Source organism: Sus scrofa, chromosome 9, assembly GCF_054392235.1.
Source record: "Sus scrofa isolate SSC_HxYL_T2T_F1_AM1 chromosome 9, Sscrofa_HxYL_maternal_Yorkshire_Landrace_v2.0, whole genome shotgun sequence".
Taxonomy (NCBI): Eukaryota; Metazoa; Chordata; class Mammalia; order Artiodactyla; family Suidae; genus Sus; species Sus scrofa.
The window spans coordinates 126,407,881-126,429,720 of record NC_139391.1 but is presented as its reverse complement, the minus strand read 5'-3'; the positions used below and the strand labels follow the sequence as shown (position 1 = coordinate 126,429,720).

Genomic DNA, 21,840 nt, shown 5'->3' with positions numbered 1-21,840 from the left:
AAAAAGGGGGGGGGGGAGGCGGGGTTCCTAATACTTTTTCCTCTATTATCATCTCCAATCTTTTCATTCACTAGTATAGTCTCATTTAAACAAATTTGCTTAAAATTAGGAAAATATTTATATTCATTCTCTAAAAAACAAATATGGCATACTCTCTTCAAATATTAATAGTATATCTGTTTTATCCATTCATATATTTTCTTCTATATTTTTCCCTCTTCTATTTTCTTTTTCTTTTTGTCTTTTTTTGCCATTTCTTGGGCCACTCCCGCGGCATATGGAGGTTCCCAGGCTAGGGGTTGAATCGGAGCTGTAGCCACCGGCCTACACCAGAGCCACAGCAACGCGGGATCCGAGCCACGTCTGCAACCTACACCACAGCTCACGGCAACGCCAGATCATTAACCCACGGAGCAAGGGCAGGGACCGAACCCGCAACCTCATGGTTCCTAGTCGGATTCGTTAACCACTGAGCCACGATGGGAACTCCCCTCTTCTATTTTCTACATTAATCTCTTATCTGACTTCCTCTCCTCCCCTCCTCAGCTTTAATTCCCCTATTTTTATATCTACTATTTATATGTATACATGTTTATAATAGACCTTTACCACAGAGATATGCAATATAATCATAAATATACATGTATATACAGATGCACACATATATACATGGATGAATATACACTTAGTGAAACATAATAATATGCTTGGCTTCTTTTTTTTAAAAAATGAGCACGTGATATAAACAGGTATAAGAATAAACCACAGAAATAACTATTAAAAAATAACAAAAAATTAAAAAAAGAATAAACCACAAAACATGAATCTTAAAATGCCAGTATAACATGTCAAAATGCACCTTTAGTCATAGTCATCATACCCACTCACTGTTTAATGCATGGCAAATAGGGACACACAGAAAACATCCTTTGTATTTAAATATCTTTTAAATATTATGCTTTAAAATCATTACTCCCTATGCTCAACCTCTGCAACTAGTTTTTACACCTATAATCTCTCCAAAATAACTCATAGCTACATTCACAATCATTCCCACTGTGAGTTTCAGAGCAGCCATGCAACACCTTCCCCCAAGCAGCTACAGAGTTCTTATCTCCTGAGCACATTTTCTCAAGCAGCTCTAGAAGAACCACCATCTAGGTAACATGTTAAAAACAGATGCCAAGGCTCTACCCCCAAGAGATTCTGAAATCAGTGGGTCTGAGAAGAAGCGAAAACCCTGCATTTTTAAAAGTCTATAGGGATCCCAATGCACCGTGAGCTTTGAGAACTATAGCTCTAGAGATCATCTTCAAGTCTACTTTGTGAAGCCAGACGCTCCAAAACACTGTTGATTTCATAAAGATAAGTATTAGTGGAGAAAACTAATCCCATTCCCCAACCACCTGAGAACAACTCTCTTCTAAAGCTCCAGAACAATCCTTTTAAACCAGAAGCCAAAATTGAAGACCTCTAACACTATGGGGGATGACCATAAAGAAGATAACAGATAATAATAATCATACCTAATATTTTCCATGTTTATTTTATGTGGGACATTGTTTTCCATACATTATTTCCAATCTCATGAGGCAACTATCCATATATTCATTGCACTGATGAAGAAACAGTATCAGACAGACTATGGAACTAGTCCAAGGTCATTCAGCTAATAGAACTGGAAATTAAATCTAGATCTCTCTCAAACCTCTGAAAGCCTCTAATGGTCATTCACATAATGGCAGTCATTGGCATAGATGGTATTTGAAGCTTTGGGCATGAGTGAGGTCACCAGGGATAAAGTGTAGTGTTAGAAAAGAGCCCAAGGTCAAACCCTCTTGAACCTGAAGATTTAAAAGAGGCCTAGCTAGCAAAAGAGATTGAAAAAGAGAACTAGAGAGGAGGTGGAAAATCATAGTATAGTGTTTCAAGAGAATAGTCTAATGTGATGAATGCTGCCAAAAGGCCATGCAGGTTATTTGAAAATGCCCATTAGATTTAGAGGTGAAGAGGTCTTTGGTGGAGTTTAGTGAGGGCTAAATATGAAGAAATGGGGGCGGCAACTACACTGGAATGGCTTGAATAATGACTGAAAAGTATCTCAACGCAGACTGAGAGTATTCAACCAATTTGGGGTTTTTTGTTTTTGTTTTTTTGAGAAGTTTGCGAAGGAAAAAGAGCACTAGTGGAGGAGAGTGCTGGGTTGTGCTTGTTTTAAGTAGGCTTGATTAAGTATAAATGCTGACAGGAAGAATCTCAGAGGAGAGGAAGCTAGAGATATGTATGAGAGAATAATTAATCGTTGAAGATTCTTGAGAAAATCTGGAGGCAGGTAAATCTTTTTCTTCTTTTCCTTTTTTTTTTCTTTTTTATTTATCTTAGAGATGAAGAAATACTGAAATAGGTGAGGTTTTCTTATGGCTCCTTCCCTCTAAAAATTACCTTTTCTGTTCTTTTCCCATTCTCCCTCTTTATGAACTCTTAGCCTGCATAATAAGAGAGAAAGTTAAATGGTAAATATAATTCTTTAAAATTTCTCAGCTATTATTAGTTTTCTCTGAGCCTTTGTACTTCTTATATGAAGTGACTGTTTTGGTGATTCATGAAATATAGACTTCTTCTTGGCTTCAGATTAAGTTTGCTATTAAGCAGTTTTTTTAAGTTGCATCCTATTTGATTTATAAATGCTTTTTATTTATATCGCTTTAAATTCATTTTATGTCATTTACTATAGCTTTAATGAAACTGTGTTTCCAAGAGTTCCCATCATGGCTCAGCAGAAACAAATCTGTCTGGTATCCATGAGGACGCAGCAGGCTCGATCCCTGGCCTCACTCAGCGGGTTAAGGATCTAGCATTGCCATGAGCTGTGGTGTAGATCACAGACGTGGGTCAGATCTGGCATTGCCATGAGCTGTGGTGTAGATCATAGACGTGGCTCAGATCTGGCATTGCTATGGCTGTGGCGTAGGCCAGAGGCTACAGCTCTGATTCGACCCCTAGCCTGGGAACCTCCATATGCAGCAGATGGGGCCCTAAAAAGACCAAAAAAAAAAAAAAAAAAGAAAAAGAAAAAGAAAAAAAAAATCGTTTCCACTTTCTATGGCAAGTTAGAGTCATCCTTCAATAACTGTTGGAAGTTAGCTGTCTGTCCCTGCCCCCACTTCCCCCTGCTTTTGCGCACCCCTTTCCTTCCCATACACACACATACACCGTTTTTATTTTTGAGGCCACTGTTTGGAGCTTTCACTTATATTTTACATGATACAATTAGAACCCTATCAAATGTAGTTTCTTTTTTAGTCCTTGTGATACTTGACTTTAATCTGAACAAAGCAGTACTGTTCATTTATGCTTTGACTTTTACATGAAACAACTTCTTTATAATATGACAGTTAAACTCACTGCAAACTGGACACGAAAATAAAACTCTTTGATCACTTAAATGAATAGTAAAAGTATTCTGAAAGTTAAGCTTGCAGTATAGTTAGGAGACAAAGAACAATACAGTGACGTGGATTCTATGTTACTGGTTTCTGAAATGATGGTCAGATCTTATCTCTCATATCCTAACTCACATAGCCCCACTGCTTATTCAGAAATCTCAAAGGCACATCAAACTCATCATATCCAGAAGCCAACTCATAATTATTCCCAAAAAACAAACCTGAGGCATTCCCTCTGTCACTCCAGTTGCAGAAGCAAGAAACATCCACAAGAGGTAATTATACTATATGACCTCTACGATCCTTTTCTACCCTAAATTTATCATCTGTACCACCAGTTCTCAGAGTGTGGTCCAAGCATCTGTGAGGGTCTACGAGACCTTTTCAAGGGTGTCTATTTAAAGTCAAAACTATTTCTGTAATAATATCAAGACATTATTTGTATTTTTCATTCTCATTCTCTTGGGACTGTATATAGTGGAGTTTCCCAAAGACTACATGATATATGATATCACAACAGATTGAATGCAGAAGGAGATATAAGAATCCAGATGTCTTCTATTAAGCCAGGCATTAAAAAGATTTGAAAAATGTCAAACAATGCCACTCTTCTCACTAATTTTGTTTGTTTTGGAAAATAATTATTTTTTATTTAAAAATGTGTTAATGATGTGAGTTTATGTTGTTTTAAATAAATTAATGTTTATTTATTTATTTTTTTTTTTTGGTCTTTTTTTTGTCTTTTTTTTGTTGTTGTTGTTGCTATTTCTTGGGCCGCTCCCGCGGCATATGGAGGTTCCCAGGCTAGGGGTCCAATCGGAGCTGTAGCCACCGGCCTACGCCAGAGCCACAGCAACGCAGGATCCGAGCCGTGTCTGCAATCTACACCACAGCTCACGGCAACACCGGACCGTTAACCCACTGAGCAAGGGCAGGGACCGAACCCGCAACCTCATGGTTCCTAGTCGGATTCGTTAACCACTGCGCCACGATGGGAACTCCTAAATTAATGTTTAAATGTTTCTAATACAATAAATATCAATAGATATAGCCCACAATATCAAACCCACGTCTTCACAGGCAATGTCGGGCACTTAATCCACTGAGCCACAATGGTAACTCCTAACGTGTCTTCTTGATGACCAAAAAGTTTGAGAAAAGATGACCTATACCTATCATGTATGTATGTGTGTGTGTATATACATATACATAAAAAAGATTTAAGACGGCATTTTTCTTTTTCGGCCACACCTGAAGCATATGAAAGTTCCCAGGCCAGGAATCGAATCTGAGCTGCAGCTGTGACTACACCACAGCTATGGCAATGCCAGATCCTTAATGCACTGCACCGGACCAGGGATCAAACCTGTGCCATGGCACAAACAACACCCAATACTTAACCTGCTCTACCACAGTGGGAACTCCTAAAATGACATTCTGAAATGCATAATTTTCATTTATCTTCGAGCAGCAAATTTTCCTTTCACATTCACTGACGGTGCTCTCATTCAGTCACTCAGACTCCTTCAGCTCAAGTATTTACTGGGTTCCTACTATGTGCAGTTACTGGGGATAAAGATCAAAGAAATGACTTTCTCTTTCTCCTGGCTCTCCCAGAGAGTATTTTCCATACTTTTGCTACATTTCAGTTCTTTCATCTCTATCAGACCCTATGTAACCACCACCTCTGCCTGAAAGGTTGAAAGAAAAAAAAAAACAACAACAACCCTGCAACAGTAATACCATCCAGTCTCAATATAAAACAGACAAATTTAGTAGGGACTAAGCTAGGAAAAGTAGAAAACATTCCAGCTCTAAATCAGACCGACTATACTGCGTCATGTAAATTCTCAGAATAACCAACATTCCCATAATCTAGTAAAATATTCAAAAACAAAAGACCTGAAAATTTAGCCTCACCAATTTTTACATATAAAATACAACCATCAACAACTACTTTCACAAACACAAGGATGACCTCTATAGTCCAGGAAATCCAGAAGAAACTGTAACATTTGGCACCAGTTGGGACTATAGGAAGCATGGTAAGGATTACAAAGAACACAATGTCCCCAATGAAACAAAGAGTTAAACTAGAGCCTGACTAAAGGTACCCCTAGTGTTTTACTTTAAAACCCTAGTAAGTCTATACTTTACTATTTAGTTATTCTGAATATCCATTAGTTTAACTACTCTTCTAAAGTAATTTCAAGGAATATATCCCCACAGAAGTGTTTTATAGTTTCCAAGTCAGGACTGTTTTATGACCTATAGCGTGAAATTTTTCACTACAAAAGCTTTCCTGATACATTAGAAACCATTAACACTGGTTAACTCTGAGGAGGAGAGAGGATCCAGGAAAAGAGACAGATTTTTCAGTGGATATGTTAACTTTTCTAAAACAGATCCATTTATCACATGCTGAAGAAAAAAACAGGAAAAAATACTTTTTAAAAGTTTCCTTCCACATTCAGTAATTTCGATAATTTAGAGACTGTTAGGGAAACAAATACAACTTTTTCTTTCACTTGAAGCCTCTGACTTCTTGGCACAGTACACTTGCACCCACTTTGTGGAGTCACAGCACTTTATCTTCCCTCTTATTCTCTTACCCCGCCCCAGCACCCCCACCCCTTCCTACAACTTACATATTTGTCCCTTACATGGGACTTCGAGGCTGTTTTATTTCTCTTTATATCCCTAGTCCATGCACAGGAGAGAGCACACACTAGGTGCACCAGACCCGTTTGCTGAATTATGACCCCATTGATAAGTCTCAGAATCCAATTCATAAATGCAAACAGGCTAAAAAAAAAAAAAAAAAACCCAACCAAAAAAAACAAAAACAGTTATTTCATATAATATGAAAAGGCTGACCATCAGTAAGCAGAAAACTTCTTACATCATATAAAAAATAATAGTTATATCTGTACATACACATTTTATACTTTATAAAACAAGATGAAAATGGAGTTCCCATTGCAGCTCAGCAGGGTTACGAATCCGACTAGTATCCGTGAGGATCTGAGTTAGATCCCTGGCTTCGCTCAGTGGTTTAAAGGATCTGGTGTTGCCATGAGCTGCAGTGTAGGTTGCAGACACAGCTGGACTTGGTGTTGCTATAGCTGTGGTGTAGGCCAGCAGCTGCAGCTCCAAATGGACCCCTAATCTGGAAATTTGCATAAGCCACAGACATGTCCCAAAAAACCCAAAATCAAGCAAACACACACCAAAACTAAAAAGGATTTTTTAAACAAATACTCTTATTTTATTTATTTAGACATGAAAATCATGAATGAAATGAAGCCTATTAACTTGTAACCAGTGTTATCACTCATGAATGATTTTTAAATCTACTTTTAAAAAGGGAGAGATGCCACAACTGCAAAGCAGCTTTTACAAATCTACTTACAACGACAGAAACTTTAAGTGGTTAACTTTTTTTTTTTTTTTTTGGCATGTGGAAGTTCAACCAGGGACTGAACCCATGCCACAGCAGAGACCAGAGAGGCTGCAATGACAACTGCCAGATCCTGGACACAATGTGCCACAGGAGGAACTTTTTAAAAAATCAACAAACTCCAAACTTCTCAAAGATAAATCAGATTCCTATAGTTATGAAAACATCCTTTCATCTGGAAAAAGATCTTTACATAGTTATTTCTCTATAGAATTTTAAATAATTCATCATACCAAAAACAGTGTAGCAACTACACGAATATTCAGAGATGTATCTATTACACAAGTGTAGTCTAACTTCATTTATAGCTAATCTGAGAACAAAACATATTAGAGCTAGAAGTCAGGGATCATGTAGCCTGATGTTTTCAACTATGCAGCTTAATAGTACCATGATGTAGATTTAGAAAAAAAAAAATCCATCTGGTAGGTTGGAGTGAGCATTTTTTAAATAAAGACAAACAGAACTGAATTGAAAATATTAGGGTGGGAGTTCCTGTTGTGGTTCAGCGGTTAATAAACCTGACTGGCATAAATGAGGACGCAGGTTCGATCCCTGGCCACGCTCAGTGGGTTAAGGATCCAGCACTGCCATAAGCTGTGGTATAGGTTGCAGACTCGGCTTGGATCTGGTGTTGCTGTGGCCGTGGCATAGGCTAGTGACTACAGCTTCAACTGGACCCCTAGCCTGGGAACCCCTAACCTAGAAAGAAAAACAAAAAAAAAAAAAAAACAAAAAAAGAGTGTATTAACAAGGCTAATGGGTTTTTTTAATGAAATTTTCATTTGATTTTTTATATAGATTTATACTTATCTATGTACATTATGTCCCCATGAAAACATCTATTTTTTTTTTTTTAATTATAGGTATCCTCGTCAAAAGGGTTCAAGAGGTTCCCAAGCTTTCTCAGTTCACAGAACCCTTTGTGTCTCAATAACTCTTTTTATGGTACTCCTAGGTCCAAAAAAAAAAAAAAAAAAAAAAACCCTAACAGTTCCAGTTATTAGGTAGTTAAGATATAAGTATTTATGCCCTAGTAACTTAGTAGCAGCTTGAAAAAGATATGTAAATTAAAAGAAATATTTTAATGATTAAATAACAATTACTTATTAGTGGGACATGTACATCTAATAGACATTACATAACTTCTCAAATTTTGAAATCACTTTTGATACCACCACTTTCATTTACTGTTTCACACTGATTTTTGCACAGTACTTGCTTTTTAATCACAGCAACCCCCAAAACCTAGGTCTTGGAAGACATACTTCCATAAAAGGAATGTAACACAATCTCATGCATACTACATCAAACTAATAGTTTGAGCAATGGCCCCACAGATGTCAAAATAACCTACAGATAACCCACAGCTGTCAAATACTACTGTTTCCCACAAAAATTTAAAAATATTCCACAGTCCCCATGTGAGTTTACTATGGTGCTCCAAGGTACCCAACAGCACAGTGTGGCATCCTGAGTTTAAGAAACAACCATCTATGTGCTTACTTTGTAAATTAAGACATGAGATGTAAGGTGACAAAGCTAGTAGAAAAACAGATTTATTAGGAATTTTCAAAGATTAATTTTAACTTTCCATCAACAACATTTTCAAATAGAATCTAATCATGTGATATTCTGTGGATGAAATATGTAGCTCTGAAAAACTATATTCACAAATACACTGGAGTTGTCGTTCGTGGTCAGAAGAAACGAATCTGACTAGTATCCATGAGGACACTGGTTCAATCCCTGGCCTTGCTCAGTGGGTTAAGGATCTGGCATTGCTGTGGCTGTGGTGTAGACCAGCGGCTACAGCTCTGATTTGACTCCCAGCCTGTGAACTTCTACATGCCACAGGTGAGGCCCTAAAAACAAATAAACAAACAAAAAACATTTATATGGCTGTATAATAGAAGACAAATTCTGCCTCAATATTTTCTTTTTCATAAAAGTTTCAAAAATTATAAAAGTGGAACTTAAACAACGCAAAAGTATATAAGTAAAAAAAGTCATCCACTCTCACAGGGATAAGGACAGCTAATAGTTTAATGTCTATCCTTACAGAGCCTTTCCTATGCACATACAAAATCAAAACAAAATCAAACTACACTCCTTTGCCTATGCACTTGTTTGATGTTACAGAATTGAATCACATTCCCCAGAGCAATCCAACTTATTTTTCACTCAATATTACATCATGAACATTCTTCCTTGTGAGTACATAATAGTAACTGAAAATACCTATGAGGTGCTTACTTAAGGCTTAACTATTAAATCATTTAATTTGCACAACAGTCCTGTCAGGTGAGAACTATAATTATATCCACCTTATAGATGAGTTTAAGTAACCTGCTAATGGTTACAGCTAATAGGATTTGAACCCAGAAAGTTGACTGTTAGGTCCCTGTGCTCAAAGATACACTCATCTACTTTTCATGAAGAGTAGATATCCCTCAATCTGTTAACAAATGCATTGTACCTCACAGCATAATATACTATAATTTTAACTATTCCTCTACCAATGGACATTTAGGACTTTTTGTTATTTAAAAATGTTATTGACATTTATTTGTAATAATGCTAAAATGAACTTCCCTATGGATTCGTTCTTGTGATCTTGTGTTAAAATTTCTGTAAGATAAACTCCAAAAAATGAAATGACTCTATCAAAGAACATATGCACTTTTAATTCTGATAGGTAATGCCAAATTTCCAAGATCAGTTGTACCAATTTATAGTCCGAAAGATAGAGAGGGCTAAGAATCATTTTTACGTTTAAAAGTATTTTTGATTCTTTTAAAGAGAGGCCTGTTTTGAGTTTTTAATTAATACTTATGTAGAAGAGAGTGCCAATTTGTTCACAAGTATCCTCTGATTTGATAATTATCTGACATAGTAAACAAATATAGACTTAAGAGCTGTGTAGTAGAATCTTCATCCAGTTATGGGTGAGATATTTCCTCTATATGACCCTTTGTTTACTTAGGTATAAAACGTGGGAACTGGACTACCTGACCTTTAAGATTTAAAACTCTCAATGCTATAATTAAGAAATGACTTAAAGTTATTACAAGCCCATAATTATAGTACTAGTACAACAGGTCAGGGTCTTAAAGCTCCCATTTTCTTTAAATTACAATACCTATTGCCAGAACACCTAAGCAAATCATTAAAAGTCAATAAAGTTTTCAGGACCTACCTGTGGCTTATTCTAAGTAGATTTTTTTTTTTTTTTTTTGCTTTTTAGGGCCACTCCCACAGCATATGGAACTTCCCAGGCTAGGGGTCAAATCCAAACTGCAGCTGCTGGCCTACACCACAGCCACTGCAAAACCAAATCTGAGCCACATCTGCAACCTACACCATAGTTCCCATCAACACCAGATCCTTAACCTACTGAGCCAGGTCAGGGATCAAACCCACTTCCTCATGGATACTCATCAGGTTTGTTACAGCTGAGCCATGACAGGAACTCCCTGAAGTAAGTATATTCTTAAGAGTTGATGTGTGCCTAGGAACCATGAAACTAACGTGGGTTTTTCTGTTTAAGTATTATGCCAAGACCACTCTCTAGTCAAGACCACTCTCTAGTCAGCCAATATTTATTGACTATTTTATTATGTGCTAGGCACTGGGTGCACAACAGTTAACAGACAATCTTAATAATTAACGTAATGCTATGGAAACATTAATGTTTTTAAAGAACTAACAGACATCAACATAAAGAACCAGTGGCCTGTCAAAAAGAAAGAAAAAGTTAACTTTTTTTTTGATTTAAAAAACTAAATCCCGGGGAGTTCCTGTCATGGCTCAGCGGTAACGAACCTGACTAGGATCCATGAGGATGCGGGTTTGATCCCTGGTCCCATTCAGGGGGTTAAGGATCCAGCATTGCTATGAGCTGTGGTGTAGGTCGCAGATGCGGCTTGGAGCCTGCATTGCCGTGGCTGTGGCGTAGGCTGGCACCTGTAGCTCCGATTTGATCCCCAGCCTGAGAATTTCCACATGCCTCGAGTGCAGCCCTAAAAACAAACAAAAATACTACTTGCTGAAATTTTAAATAAAACTAATTATATGACATTAACTAGACTTACAGAGATCACTTTGCAATATACACGAAGACGGAACCATTATTTCGTACACCTGAAACCAATGTCATACCTCAATAAAAGTAAATGTAGAAAAATTTTAAAGTCCTAGATCTGCGGAAATAAGAGCATCGGTCACAATAATAAGTGAACTTTCTTGTGTGTCAATCTTCACAACTCAAAATTAGGACATTTATCAAATCTACCTGACAAAACTGCTATGAGGACTAAATAAAACAGTTAACGTGGAAGCACACCAAAAAATGATGTAAGTTATTTCAAACAATTTCTTTTTGCTCCTACTGTAACTCACAGCTATTAAGCAACAAAATTCATTAGGGACTTCATCTTTCTTCTGTCCATGATATGGTATGTTTACAAAATGGGCAACAGAAGAGTTAAGTCCTCTTGTGGTTCAGTGGGTTAAGGATTCAGCCTTGTCACTGCAGCGGCTGTTCGCTGTTGTGGCACGGGTTCTATACCTGGTCCAGGAACTTCATAACTCATAAAACTGACTACCCCACAGAAGGCTGGCTATTCAAGTATTAATGCTCTTACATAACACTACACACCAATATATCTAAAGAGAAACAGAAATTCTTCCACATGTGTATGAAATTGTTTATGTATTATAACGCACCATCATTACAAACACAAGCCCAAGCTACTCACTAGGAAAAGATGAGATACACATGTATTTATCCACACATACAATGTATTCTAGCTTGATATTTATTTTTCTGATTAGAGCATCAAAGTCAATGCAATGAAGGTTCAAATGGTTCAGATTCATTTTTATTACAATGAATGGAGTTGGTCAGTTTAGCGCACCAAAACTAATTATTACACGCCCATGGACTTAAAGTAACTTCTACCACTGGTCTAACAACCAATCCCCCAAGTTAAAATCTCATGTTATTAGCGGCATTCTGCCTTGTTTAAAAACAAAATTTTAAACTAAGAAATGTTTTAAATGACGAGTATTTTATCATTACTTCTACAAACCTTTTCAAGTTCTTACTAGTACTGCCTAAGATAGCCTTTCCTTTAAAACCTTTTAGATACAGGGCTGTAGGAGGTTTCATTAACATGGCAACATAAGCATTAACGACTTCTCCAAATTCAAAACAAGAATCACCATCAAAACAAAACAAGCTGGTAGGTACATAGGTGGATACAGATCACTATTCCTGACAATGCCTTTTTTCCTACATGGAGGATTTGCTACTACACTAAAACCACATTTAAATGTATGCCTATGTGCAACTTCCTATCCTTTAGGATAGCCAGCCAAATTCCAACCCCATATGTGTGACATTAGCTAAATATCATTGAGCTTGTTAGGCTCCACTTAGAAGAGGGCGGGGAAAATACTGACAACTTTCAAAGCGTACAAGCTTTTAAAATCTCCCCCTACATCACTGGTGAATAAACGGACAGACTACATTCAGCAACCGCCAGACTGGAGCAGAAGATGAAAGTTTTCCCTAATACTTGAGAATGTTTTTCCCCACCAAAAAGGAACAGAAACTAGTCATCCCTGCTACGGGGGCCAGTTCCCCGGAATTTCCCAAAATATGCCTGATCTCCGAAAGAAGAAGGGTCACTTCTCCGGAGACCAAAGGCGAAAGGTATCTCACATCTTTCAAAAAAGAGAAGGGGCGGGGGAGGAGGCGCAGGCACTGGCAGGTGAGGAAGAAAATCCCGTCTACCGCCGGCAACAGCGGGATCTAAAACCCAGGTCTCGGAATGGCCCTCCTAGCAAAGCCTCAGGACCCACGAAGGCTCCCCGACGGGGACGCCCAGCTGGGCCAGGGCTCCCCGCGCCCCGCCCCGCCTCTCACCGCCGCCGGGGACCCGGGACCGCGGACAGAGACAGCAGAGGCTAAGCGAGCGTCCGCGGTCCTGGCCAGGTCCTCCCGCAGCTCACCTGAGAATGTCGCCTCCGCCCTCGGCTCCCACGGTGCATCCCGCGGGGCCTGGCGGAGGGTGCAGTGACGCCGCCCCGACTGGCCCCAGGGCTGCCCGGCCTGGCCTCTCCGCTCTGGGGACGCACCGGGTGCCCGCCTCAGACCGGCTCCCGGGATCCGCCGGTCTGCAGAGAAGGAAGGAGAGGCGGAAAAGCTGCCTCCCCTCCCCCACAGCAAGCCACCCTCTGAGCTGCGGCTCTCTGCAGTTTCCTCTGGCGCAGGTCTGGCCCGGCTCCCCCGCCCGGGAGTCACTTCGGCAGCGGCGGCCCAGTCGCCATTACAGCCCAACAACTGACACGGAGGAGGAGCCGCGCCGGCGGCAGCGGCGGTGGCGGCGGCGCGAGGCAGGGCGGGAGCAGTCGCGGGGTGGTGGGGGCGGGTGTCTTGGCAAGCCTCGCGAGAACTGTCCCGAGACGCTGCCACAGGAATGCAACCTTCTGTTAGAGCCATGTTGAGTGTGGTCAAAAAGTGAGTGTGAGAAAAAACGAAGAAAGGACACTTGATGGCGCCATGTTTAGTGTGGCGAAGTTTTCTCCTTGCAGGATTCAGGAGGAGCTAAAGTAGATCCGCAGCGGAGACCTCCCCCCACCCCTCCCCCCGCCCTCCTTCATCTGAAGCTAATTGGGCCTCTGGCTGCGCATTTCTACCCTCCGGCCGGAAAAAAAAAAACACACAAGCTGAGGTTGTGACAAGGATGAACTCGAAGTCAGAAAATTGCAGCTTCCCAAAGTTTACGATGTTTCACCAGTGGTTGTCTAAATAAATCTTCTGTACCCCAGTCAGTTTTAGAGTAATTGCAGCTCTGCGGCTGCGGCAGTTGCCCACTGCTGTCACTGTAGCCGTTTTATTCGCGAGGGTTACAATTCTGTTCAGCAAGGACTCTAATGGCTTAGGACTTCAGAACAAGGAAAACGGAGTTTCCTCGCTTTAGATGTTGGCATTGATACAACTGTGCTTTAAGAGATTCTGTGACCATCATGTCTTCTAATATCTTTATCCTCTTTCCCCAGCTTCTGCATGGTGAATTCTGTCATCTCTCAAGACTTAGCTTAAATAACATCTCTTCTGCAAATAATGCCACCTTCTGCACACAAGCTCTCCACCCATCACTTTCCTCCACCTTCTGAACTCATATAGCTATTTATCCAGAGACTGTTTCTCATCTTTAAGTGTCTTAACAACTCTTTTCCCTCCTTTCTTCTGTGTGTGTGTGTGTGTGTGTGTGTGTGTGTGTGTGTACACACATACGTATATACATACCCCAACAGGGCCTAGCACAGTAACTGGAACAATAAATGCTTGTTGAGTGGATCAATAAATGCTCAATAAATGCTTGTTGAATGGATCTTAAAAGCAGAAGGCAATAAGTGTCCCCTCAATGTAGGCCAAAAAGTGAGTGTGAAAAGTGACTCCTGGTCAGGGGAGCCGGGCCACTGTGTCTGAATAGGAGGTAAACAGAGTTATAAAAATCCTGCACATAAGTAAAACGTGTACTGCGTCTCCAGAAAGCTGCGCTGGAGAGAACAGAAGATGTGGGTATCCCAGTGGTGCAAGTGGTAGCAAGAAAAACAAGATAAGGAAAGAGTTATTTACATTTTCCCCCAACCTTTCCGTGTGAGGCGGTGGGATAGATGTTTTTCACGTTATTACAACTTATTCAACCATCTTATTAAGTAGTATACTCACTTTTTTTTTCTTTCTATCTTTGTAGGACTGCACCAGCAGCACATGGAAGTTCCCAAGCTAGGGGTCAAATCAGAGCTGCAGCTGCCAGGCTACGGTACAGCAACAGCAACACCAGATCTGAGCCATATCTGTGACCTATGCCACAGCTTGTGGCAACACTGGATCTTTATCCCACTGAGTGAGGCCAGGGCTCAAACCTGCATCCTTATGGATAGTAGCTGGGTCCTTAACCCACTGAGCCATAACGGAAACTCCTTACACTCACTTTTTTAAAAAAGAGAAAATGGGTTCTGAAAAGCTAAGTAATTTGACCAATATGAAAACATCAATAAAAGGCGGATGTAAGATTTGAGGTCTCCCTTACTCCAAAGGCTGTTCATATATTTTTCACACCAGTGCTTCCTCCTGGAAGGCAGAGGAAATACCAAAAGTTCCTGTTACTGTGTGGGGAGCAATGTACTCTCATACCAGCTCGTGTGCAACTTCCATCTCTTACATCTTGTACTGATCTTTGCTCTCCCCTTGTCTCAAAGATGCCTCAAACTTGGAGTTCCCCTTGTGGCTCAGCAGTAACAAACCCAACTAGTATCCATGAGAACATAGGTTTAATTCCTGGCCCTGCTCAGTGGGTTAAGGATCTGGTGTTGCTGTGAGCTGCAGGGTAGTTCGCAGAGACAGTTTTGTTCTGGCATTGGCAGTGGATGTGGCGTGGCCAGCAGCTGTAGACCTGATTCAACCCCTAGCCTGGGAACTTCCATATGCTTCAAAGACAAAAGACAAAAAAATAAATAAATAAAATACAATGCCTCAAACTCATCAACTTCTCTCCTTTCAGCATCCCATAACTCCTGTTGTCTATACTCTACAGATTTGCTCCTGAGTATGTTGTTTTGTACTAACTGCCTATAGTTTCATAAAAGTTATTAATCTCTGGAAAAAGACTGGGAGCTTAATGAGAAAAGGTTTGTTATCCTTCCCAGTAGTTTCCATGGCACCAGGTGCATCATAGGTATTCAATGTGGCTTCCTTTTTACTCCTACTACTTCTTAGTAGACACCAAGGTTGGATTTTTCTAAACTTTATATTCTTTGTTGCATACTATAACTTTGACTCTCAACTCTCTTGGATAACTGGATCTTGGCCTCAGATTTCAGACTGAATTTCCAATTGTCTTACCCATCTGCACATAGATACCGAAGACAGAGATACAGAAGTCACTGGTACCTCCAACTCCCAAATTATGTTTATTGTTTTCCCTCTCCTCAGTCCCACAAAACCAGCTCTTCCTCCTGCCCTGTATTCCTGTTCGTGGTCATTGCAAACATACTTTGAGAACTGGTAAAATAAGAGATTTTAGAATACGATATATTCTTCTCTATGCCTTGCTCTACCCAATCAGCTACTGTCTCTAAATACCAATAATACATATTTCTTATACCTAGTCCCCTTTTTTTCCAGATGCACCACTGCTTTTCTAATTTAGGTTTTCATTTCTATTGCCCAAATGATTTCAGTTGTCTACCTCGAGTTCAGCTTGAGTTTTGTTCTTGCACTGCCTCTGCCCGCCAAGATAAGTAAAAATTTCTCATCTCAGTCCTTAAAGCCTTTCTCAATGTTACACCAGCCTAGCTTTCTATCTTCCTAAAGTAAGGCAGCACAAAAAAAATAGAAAGGGTAGAGATATGGTGTGAGGAAGATTCCAGTTCAAATCTTGGCTCCATGACTTGCCCTATGACCTCAAAAACCTCAATTTTATTGTCCATAAATCATGACTAATGATACTTACACTACAGGGTTGTCCTTTTTTTCATTTTTTAAAAGTGTTATTGAAGTATAGTTGACTTACTGTGTGATAATTTCTGCTGTACAACAAAGTAATTCAGTTCTACATATACACACGTCCCCTATAGGGTTGTCTTAAAGGTTAGAAATAACATCTGTCTAGAGCCTGGCACATAAAAGAGAGAACTCAACAGTGGCTGTTATTACTTCCCCCATTGGATGTTCTGTTCAAGCCAAGTTGGCTCTCAGACATGGCCTGTTCATTCCTACCTCTAGACCTTTGTTTCATAACCTGGATCACATATCACCCTGCTTTGCCATTTCCATCACACTCCTTAAGTATAAACTCAAAAGCTACTTATTACAGAAAAAAATTCCATGATTGCTTATACTCTACATGTAGAGAGTGCACCCCTAAACTCCACAATGCTGGGTACCTCCTTAGGGCTGTATCTACTATGGATCGTTCTGCATTGATCTGATGCATCTTTGGCACATTAGACTATAAAGCCCTTTGTCTCCTTCATAGAGAGTAAGAGGATAAATTCTGTAGTCAAGTAGGTCTGGGTCAAATCAAATAACTTTGGTCAAAGTACTTAACCTCTTTGTGCCTCAGTTTCTACATCTGTCTAGTAGAGATTACAGTAGTACCTACTACACCATAAGGTTTTGTGAGGATCAAAAAGACAACCCAGGTAAAGGACAGAGCTTGGTACTTGGCGCGTAGTAGGTGCTCAAAACTGTTGGCTATTTTTAAAAAACGGAGTTCTCTTCATGGCTCAGCAGTAATGAATCTGACTAGCATCCGTGAGGAAACGAGTTTGATCCCTGGGCTCACTGAGTGGGTTAAGGATCCGGCGTTGCCGTGAGCTGTGGTGTACGTAGGTCACAGACACAGCCCGGATCCAGTGTTGCTGTGGCGTAGGCCGGCAGGTGCAGCAGCTCTGATTCGATCTCTAGCCTGGGAACTTCCAAATGCTGTGGGTGTGAGCCAAAAAAAAAAAAACCCAAAAACTAAAACTAAAAATTAAAAAATAATAAAATAATAAAATAAATATAAAAACTGAATATATGCTTGTATATACTAGGCAATCAATTTGTGTTGAATTGAATTAAATGTTTCTTGGGTTTAATTAAATTTGGGGTGAAAGCTACATGTTTTCCCTCCTGAGAATGTGAAATTTGACATTGATCTCTAGACATAACAAATTGAGAAAAAGAGAAATACAGCTGCAGTCGTGTTATTCACTATTTGAGGTTAATTGAATGCAATTGTGTGTCAGGATTGGCTAAAGATATTTCTATTGAACTGTCAAGCCTAGGTATCAAATCTGATCTGTAATCTTGTCCACCGCCTTTTCAATAATAAATTCAACCACTCAGCCTGCAAATCTCCATTCAATTCTGACAAACTGCAGACACCAAATTTAGGGATGGGTTTTCTGGTTACGTTCTCTTTCTAGATTCAGTCTTTTGGCTTAGTCTTGAATTTGCTAAGGTGTTTGGTATTCTGATGTGCAGAATTATTCAAAAAAACCACTAAAATGTATTAATAAGAAATTTACTTGACAAGAAAATAGAGACACAGTCATGCATCGTAAATGTATATGAACATGTGTGTGTGTGTGAGCACACAAGCCAAGGTAATATTAGTCAGAGAAGTCATTTGACATCAAATCCAGAGAGTAAAAGGAAACAAGAATAGCTATAAAGGCAGCATTTAACCTGTTTTTGACTGTTATTAACAGGGATATTAAGTTGCAATTTTCAATTTCGTTATTGCTTTTTGAATGGAGACCTGTAAGTGATGTACATTATATTAGCTTCAGGTGTACAACATAATAATTTGATATTTGCGTATATTGCAAAATGATCATCGCAATAAGTCTAGTTAGCATTCATCATACATAGCTACAAATTTTTTTTTCTTGTGATGTGAACTTTTTTTTTTTTTTTTTTTTTTTTGGTCTTTTTGCTATTTCTTGGGCCGCTCCCTCGGCATATGGAGTTTCCCAGGCCAGGGGTCGAATCGGAGCTGTAGCCACCGGTCTATGCCAGAGCCACAGCAACGCGGGATCCGAGCCGCATCTGCAACCTACACCACAGCTCACGGCAACGCCGGATCCTTAACCCACCGAGCAAGGCCAGGGATCGAACCTGCAACCTCATGGTTCCTAGTCGGATTCGTTAACCACTGCGCCACGACGGGAACTCCCTGATGTGAACTTTTAAGATTGATTCATTTAGCAACTTTCGAATATGAAGTACAGTATTATTAACGGTAGTCACCATGCTGTGCATTTTAACTCCACGACTAATTTTATAACTGCGAGTTATACCTTTTGATTCCCTTCACCCATTTCTTCCACACCCACCACCCCATCTCTGATAGAAACCACTGTGTTCTATGAGTTTGGTTTTTCTTTTCTTTTTGTTCTTGTTTTTAGATTCCACATATAGGTAAGATCAGACAGTATTTGTCTTTCTCTGCTGACTTGTTTAACTTGGCATAATGCCCTCAAGATCCCTGTTGTGACAAATGGCAAGATTTCATTATTTTTATGGCTGAATAATATTCTAGTGTGTGTGTGAATGTGTGTGTGTGTGAGAGAGAGAGAGAGACATTTTCTTTAACCATTCATCTCTTGATAAAGAGTTTGTTTCTAAATCCTGGCTATTAAACAATGCTGTGATGAACATGAGCATGCATATGAGTTGAGTTCAATATTTTCGTCTTCTTCAGATAAATATCCACAAGTGGAAGTACTGGATCATAAGGTAATTCTATATATAATTTTTTGAGGAAGCTCCATACTATTTTCCATAGTGGCTGCACTAAATTCACATATTCACCAAAAGTGTACAAGGAAGGGTCCCCTTTTCTCCACATCCTTATCGGCACTTGTTACCTTTTATCTTTTTGAAGACAGACATTCTAACAGGTATACAGCTTTTTTTTTTCTTTTAGATATATATATATATATTTTTTTTTTTTTTGGTATATATCTTTTTTGTTTGTTTTTAGGGCTGCACCCACAGCACATGGAAGTTCCCAGGCTGGGGGTTGAAACGGAGCTGCAGCTGCTGGCCTAAGCCACAGCCACAGCCACACCAGATCCAAGCTGCATCTGTGACCTACACTACAGTTTATGGCAACATCAGATCCTTAACCCACTGGGCAAGGCCAGGGATCGAACCCATGTCCTTATGGCTACTAGTCAAAGTCATTACTGCTGAGCCATGACAGGAATTCCTATATCTATTTTTGAGATATAGGCTATGACTTGAAGAAGAGATGGAACTATGGGGCAAATAGTTAAGTCAGTGGTAGGACCTACACTTTCTTTCATCTTGTTTTTGAATTATTAGCTCATAGTGGTTGGTAAAGGCAGCTAGGATTAAGGAAACCCATCCTGTAAGGTGTAGAGTTGACGTGAAAAGGACAAACACATCCTTCACAAAGGGCATGCCCTTCTTAGCAATCACAAAAAAAAAAAAAAAAATGTGGATTTGTTTAACACAGTGCTCTGCAATTAGTTAACAAAAACTCATTGGATGGGTAGATGAATTTATGCCCTCGATAAAGTAGACTAGGAGAACTAGCTGGAAGTCTAAGAAGGAAATCCACTTCTTAAATATCTGGTTGTTCAGATAAAAGTAGCTTTTGAGAGACTGAATCATCTGGAAAATTGCTTCAAATCCACATTTCACTTTAGATGACTAATCTCTCCCTAAGATGAGTACTGAAGTGCTCTTGGAATAGAGCCAGACAATGGGGTTAGAGAGGCTCTTCCTTCCTCTATTTCTGGTAAGGTCAAAAGCAAACCAGGATTTAGCACAATCCTAAGGTTTACTTTATTATTATTATTATTATTATTATTATTATTATAGGATTAGAATCACAGATTAATGTATTGCAGCAATTGTGAGACATGGGAAACAACTGGTACATCTCAAAAACATTGTTGAATAAAAGCATTGTTAAACGTTTTTTTTAAATTGCTGAAACGTTTAGATGTCTGCAGCCTGACTTTTATTTAAATAAAAACCGGAGTTCCCGTCATGGCACAGTGGAAACGAATCTGACTAGGAACCATGAGGTAGTGGGTTCCATCCCTGGTCTCACTCAGTGGGTTGGGGATCCGGCGTTGCTGTGAGCTGTGGTGTAGGTCGCAGATGTGGCTTGCATCCTGAGTTGCTGTGGCTGTGGTGCCGGCCTGCGACTGTAGCTCAGATTGGACCCCTAGCCTAGGAACCTCTATATGCCGCCCTAAAAAAAAGCAAAAAAAAAAATTAAATAAATAAAAACCAAAATGAGTCTATACTGATTCTGTGGATACATATGTATATACAAGTGTATAGCAATACATAAAAATGATAAACTTTGGGGTTGAAGAGCAGATCTGGACTACAGTGAGGCTGACTTCTGATTATTTTATCACAGTGATTTACTTCCATCTTCTTGGGTTTCCTCAACAGGACTTGTGAATGAGAAAACCAATATATTTAATTCCAAGTACTAAATCATTCTCATTTTATTCAAATTAAGTTTTATTCTTAAGAAGAAGCATACTTCTGAAATATATGATTTTGAAATGTTTCTAAACTTTAAAAATTATATTTTCTTATACTCAATCTCCATGAATCTTCAAAGCTTAGTCTTAATGCTGAGTGACTTTGTTATGGTATTTTCCCTATTGGCATTGCATGTAAATAGCTTAGCCTCACAGACATAGTAATCCCTCTACTACACAACAAGAAAGCCTGTTTCTTAGAACACTTTTAAAGAGAAGAATATCACTCTTTAGAGCATCTCTCAGTTTCAGTGCTGATTTATGGACTAATTATCCAGATGAAATGTGCAACGAACATCTTAGACTAAGACAGCTGCAATTAGAAAAAAGGCTGAAGAATATAAGTCAGAGGTTATATGTAACCAAACCAGGTTATGCTTTGCAAGGGGTAAACTACCCTATTTACAGGCAGTGGAAAGTTTTAAACTCTTGACAGAACATTTTCTGTGGCCATTCCAAAAATAGAAAAAGGCAGCTGGGAAGAAGACCTACAGGTTTTAATGAGGCTTATCAGCCACTAAAAACACTCCTGGAATCCTAGAATTGGATGCTCCCACCTGTTAAACAAGAAATGAGAACGTGTGAGCATTTGGTTACAAATCCTGGTGCATGAACAGAAGGTCCACAAAATATTATAAGGGAGCAAAAGCAGCTAGAACTGTCCGACAGAAAAAATGACAGGAAGAAAATGAGAGTGATGGTGAAGAGGTAGGTGGTTTTGGAAATATACATGATTGCATATATCAAGCACCAATTGAAAATTTTGTGCAAAGCAAACAGATATACAGATCTAACATTTGCTGACAATTATTTTACATATATAAGTTGTTATAG

At 39.3% G+C, this 21,840-nt stretch overlaps 2 protein-coding genes across 10 annotated transcripts in view; both read right to left on the bottom strand.

Annotated features, from left to right (window-relative positions):
- Nucleotides 1–13,262, bottom strand: part of CEP350 (centrosomal protein 350) — a 155,478-nt gene extending 142,216 nt beyond the window's left edge. For 8 of the 9 annotated variants that reach the window (XM_084977816.1, XM_021063750.2, XM_084977819.1 and 5 more), the window contains exon 1: nt 12,925–13,262. The gene's annotated coding sequence lies outside the window, so the exon portion shown is untranslated. Of the gene's footprint in view, nt 1–470; nt 3,006–12,924 lie in introns of those variants that run through there. The other variant, XM_084977817.1, reaches the window with a different exon arrangement.
- LOC146400163 (uncharacterized) lies at nt 7,117–13,414 on the bottom strand. Its single transcript, XM_084978607.1, has 2 exons — nt 10,737–13,414; nt 7,117–10,378 (listed from the first exon to the last, which is right to left on the bottom strand). Exon 1 carries the CDS (start codon nt 13,412–13,414, stop codon nt 12,764–12,766), a length of 651 nt encoding a protein of 216 aa, XP_084834733.1. The 3' UTR covers nt 7,117–10,378; nt 10,737–12,763.
- Between the last annotated feature and the right edge of the window lie 8,426 nt (nt 13,415–21,840).

Bases quoted from the DNA above. Each gene is read 5' to 3' on its own strand.
- LOC146400163 (XM_084978607.1), bottom strand. From the start codon at position 13,414: ATGGCTCTAACAGAAGGTTGCATTCCTGTGGCAGCGTCTCGGGACAGT.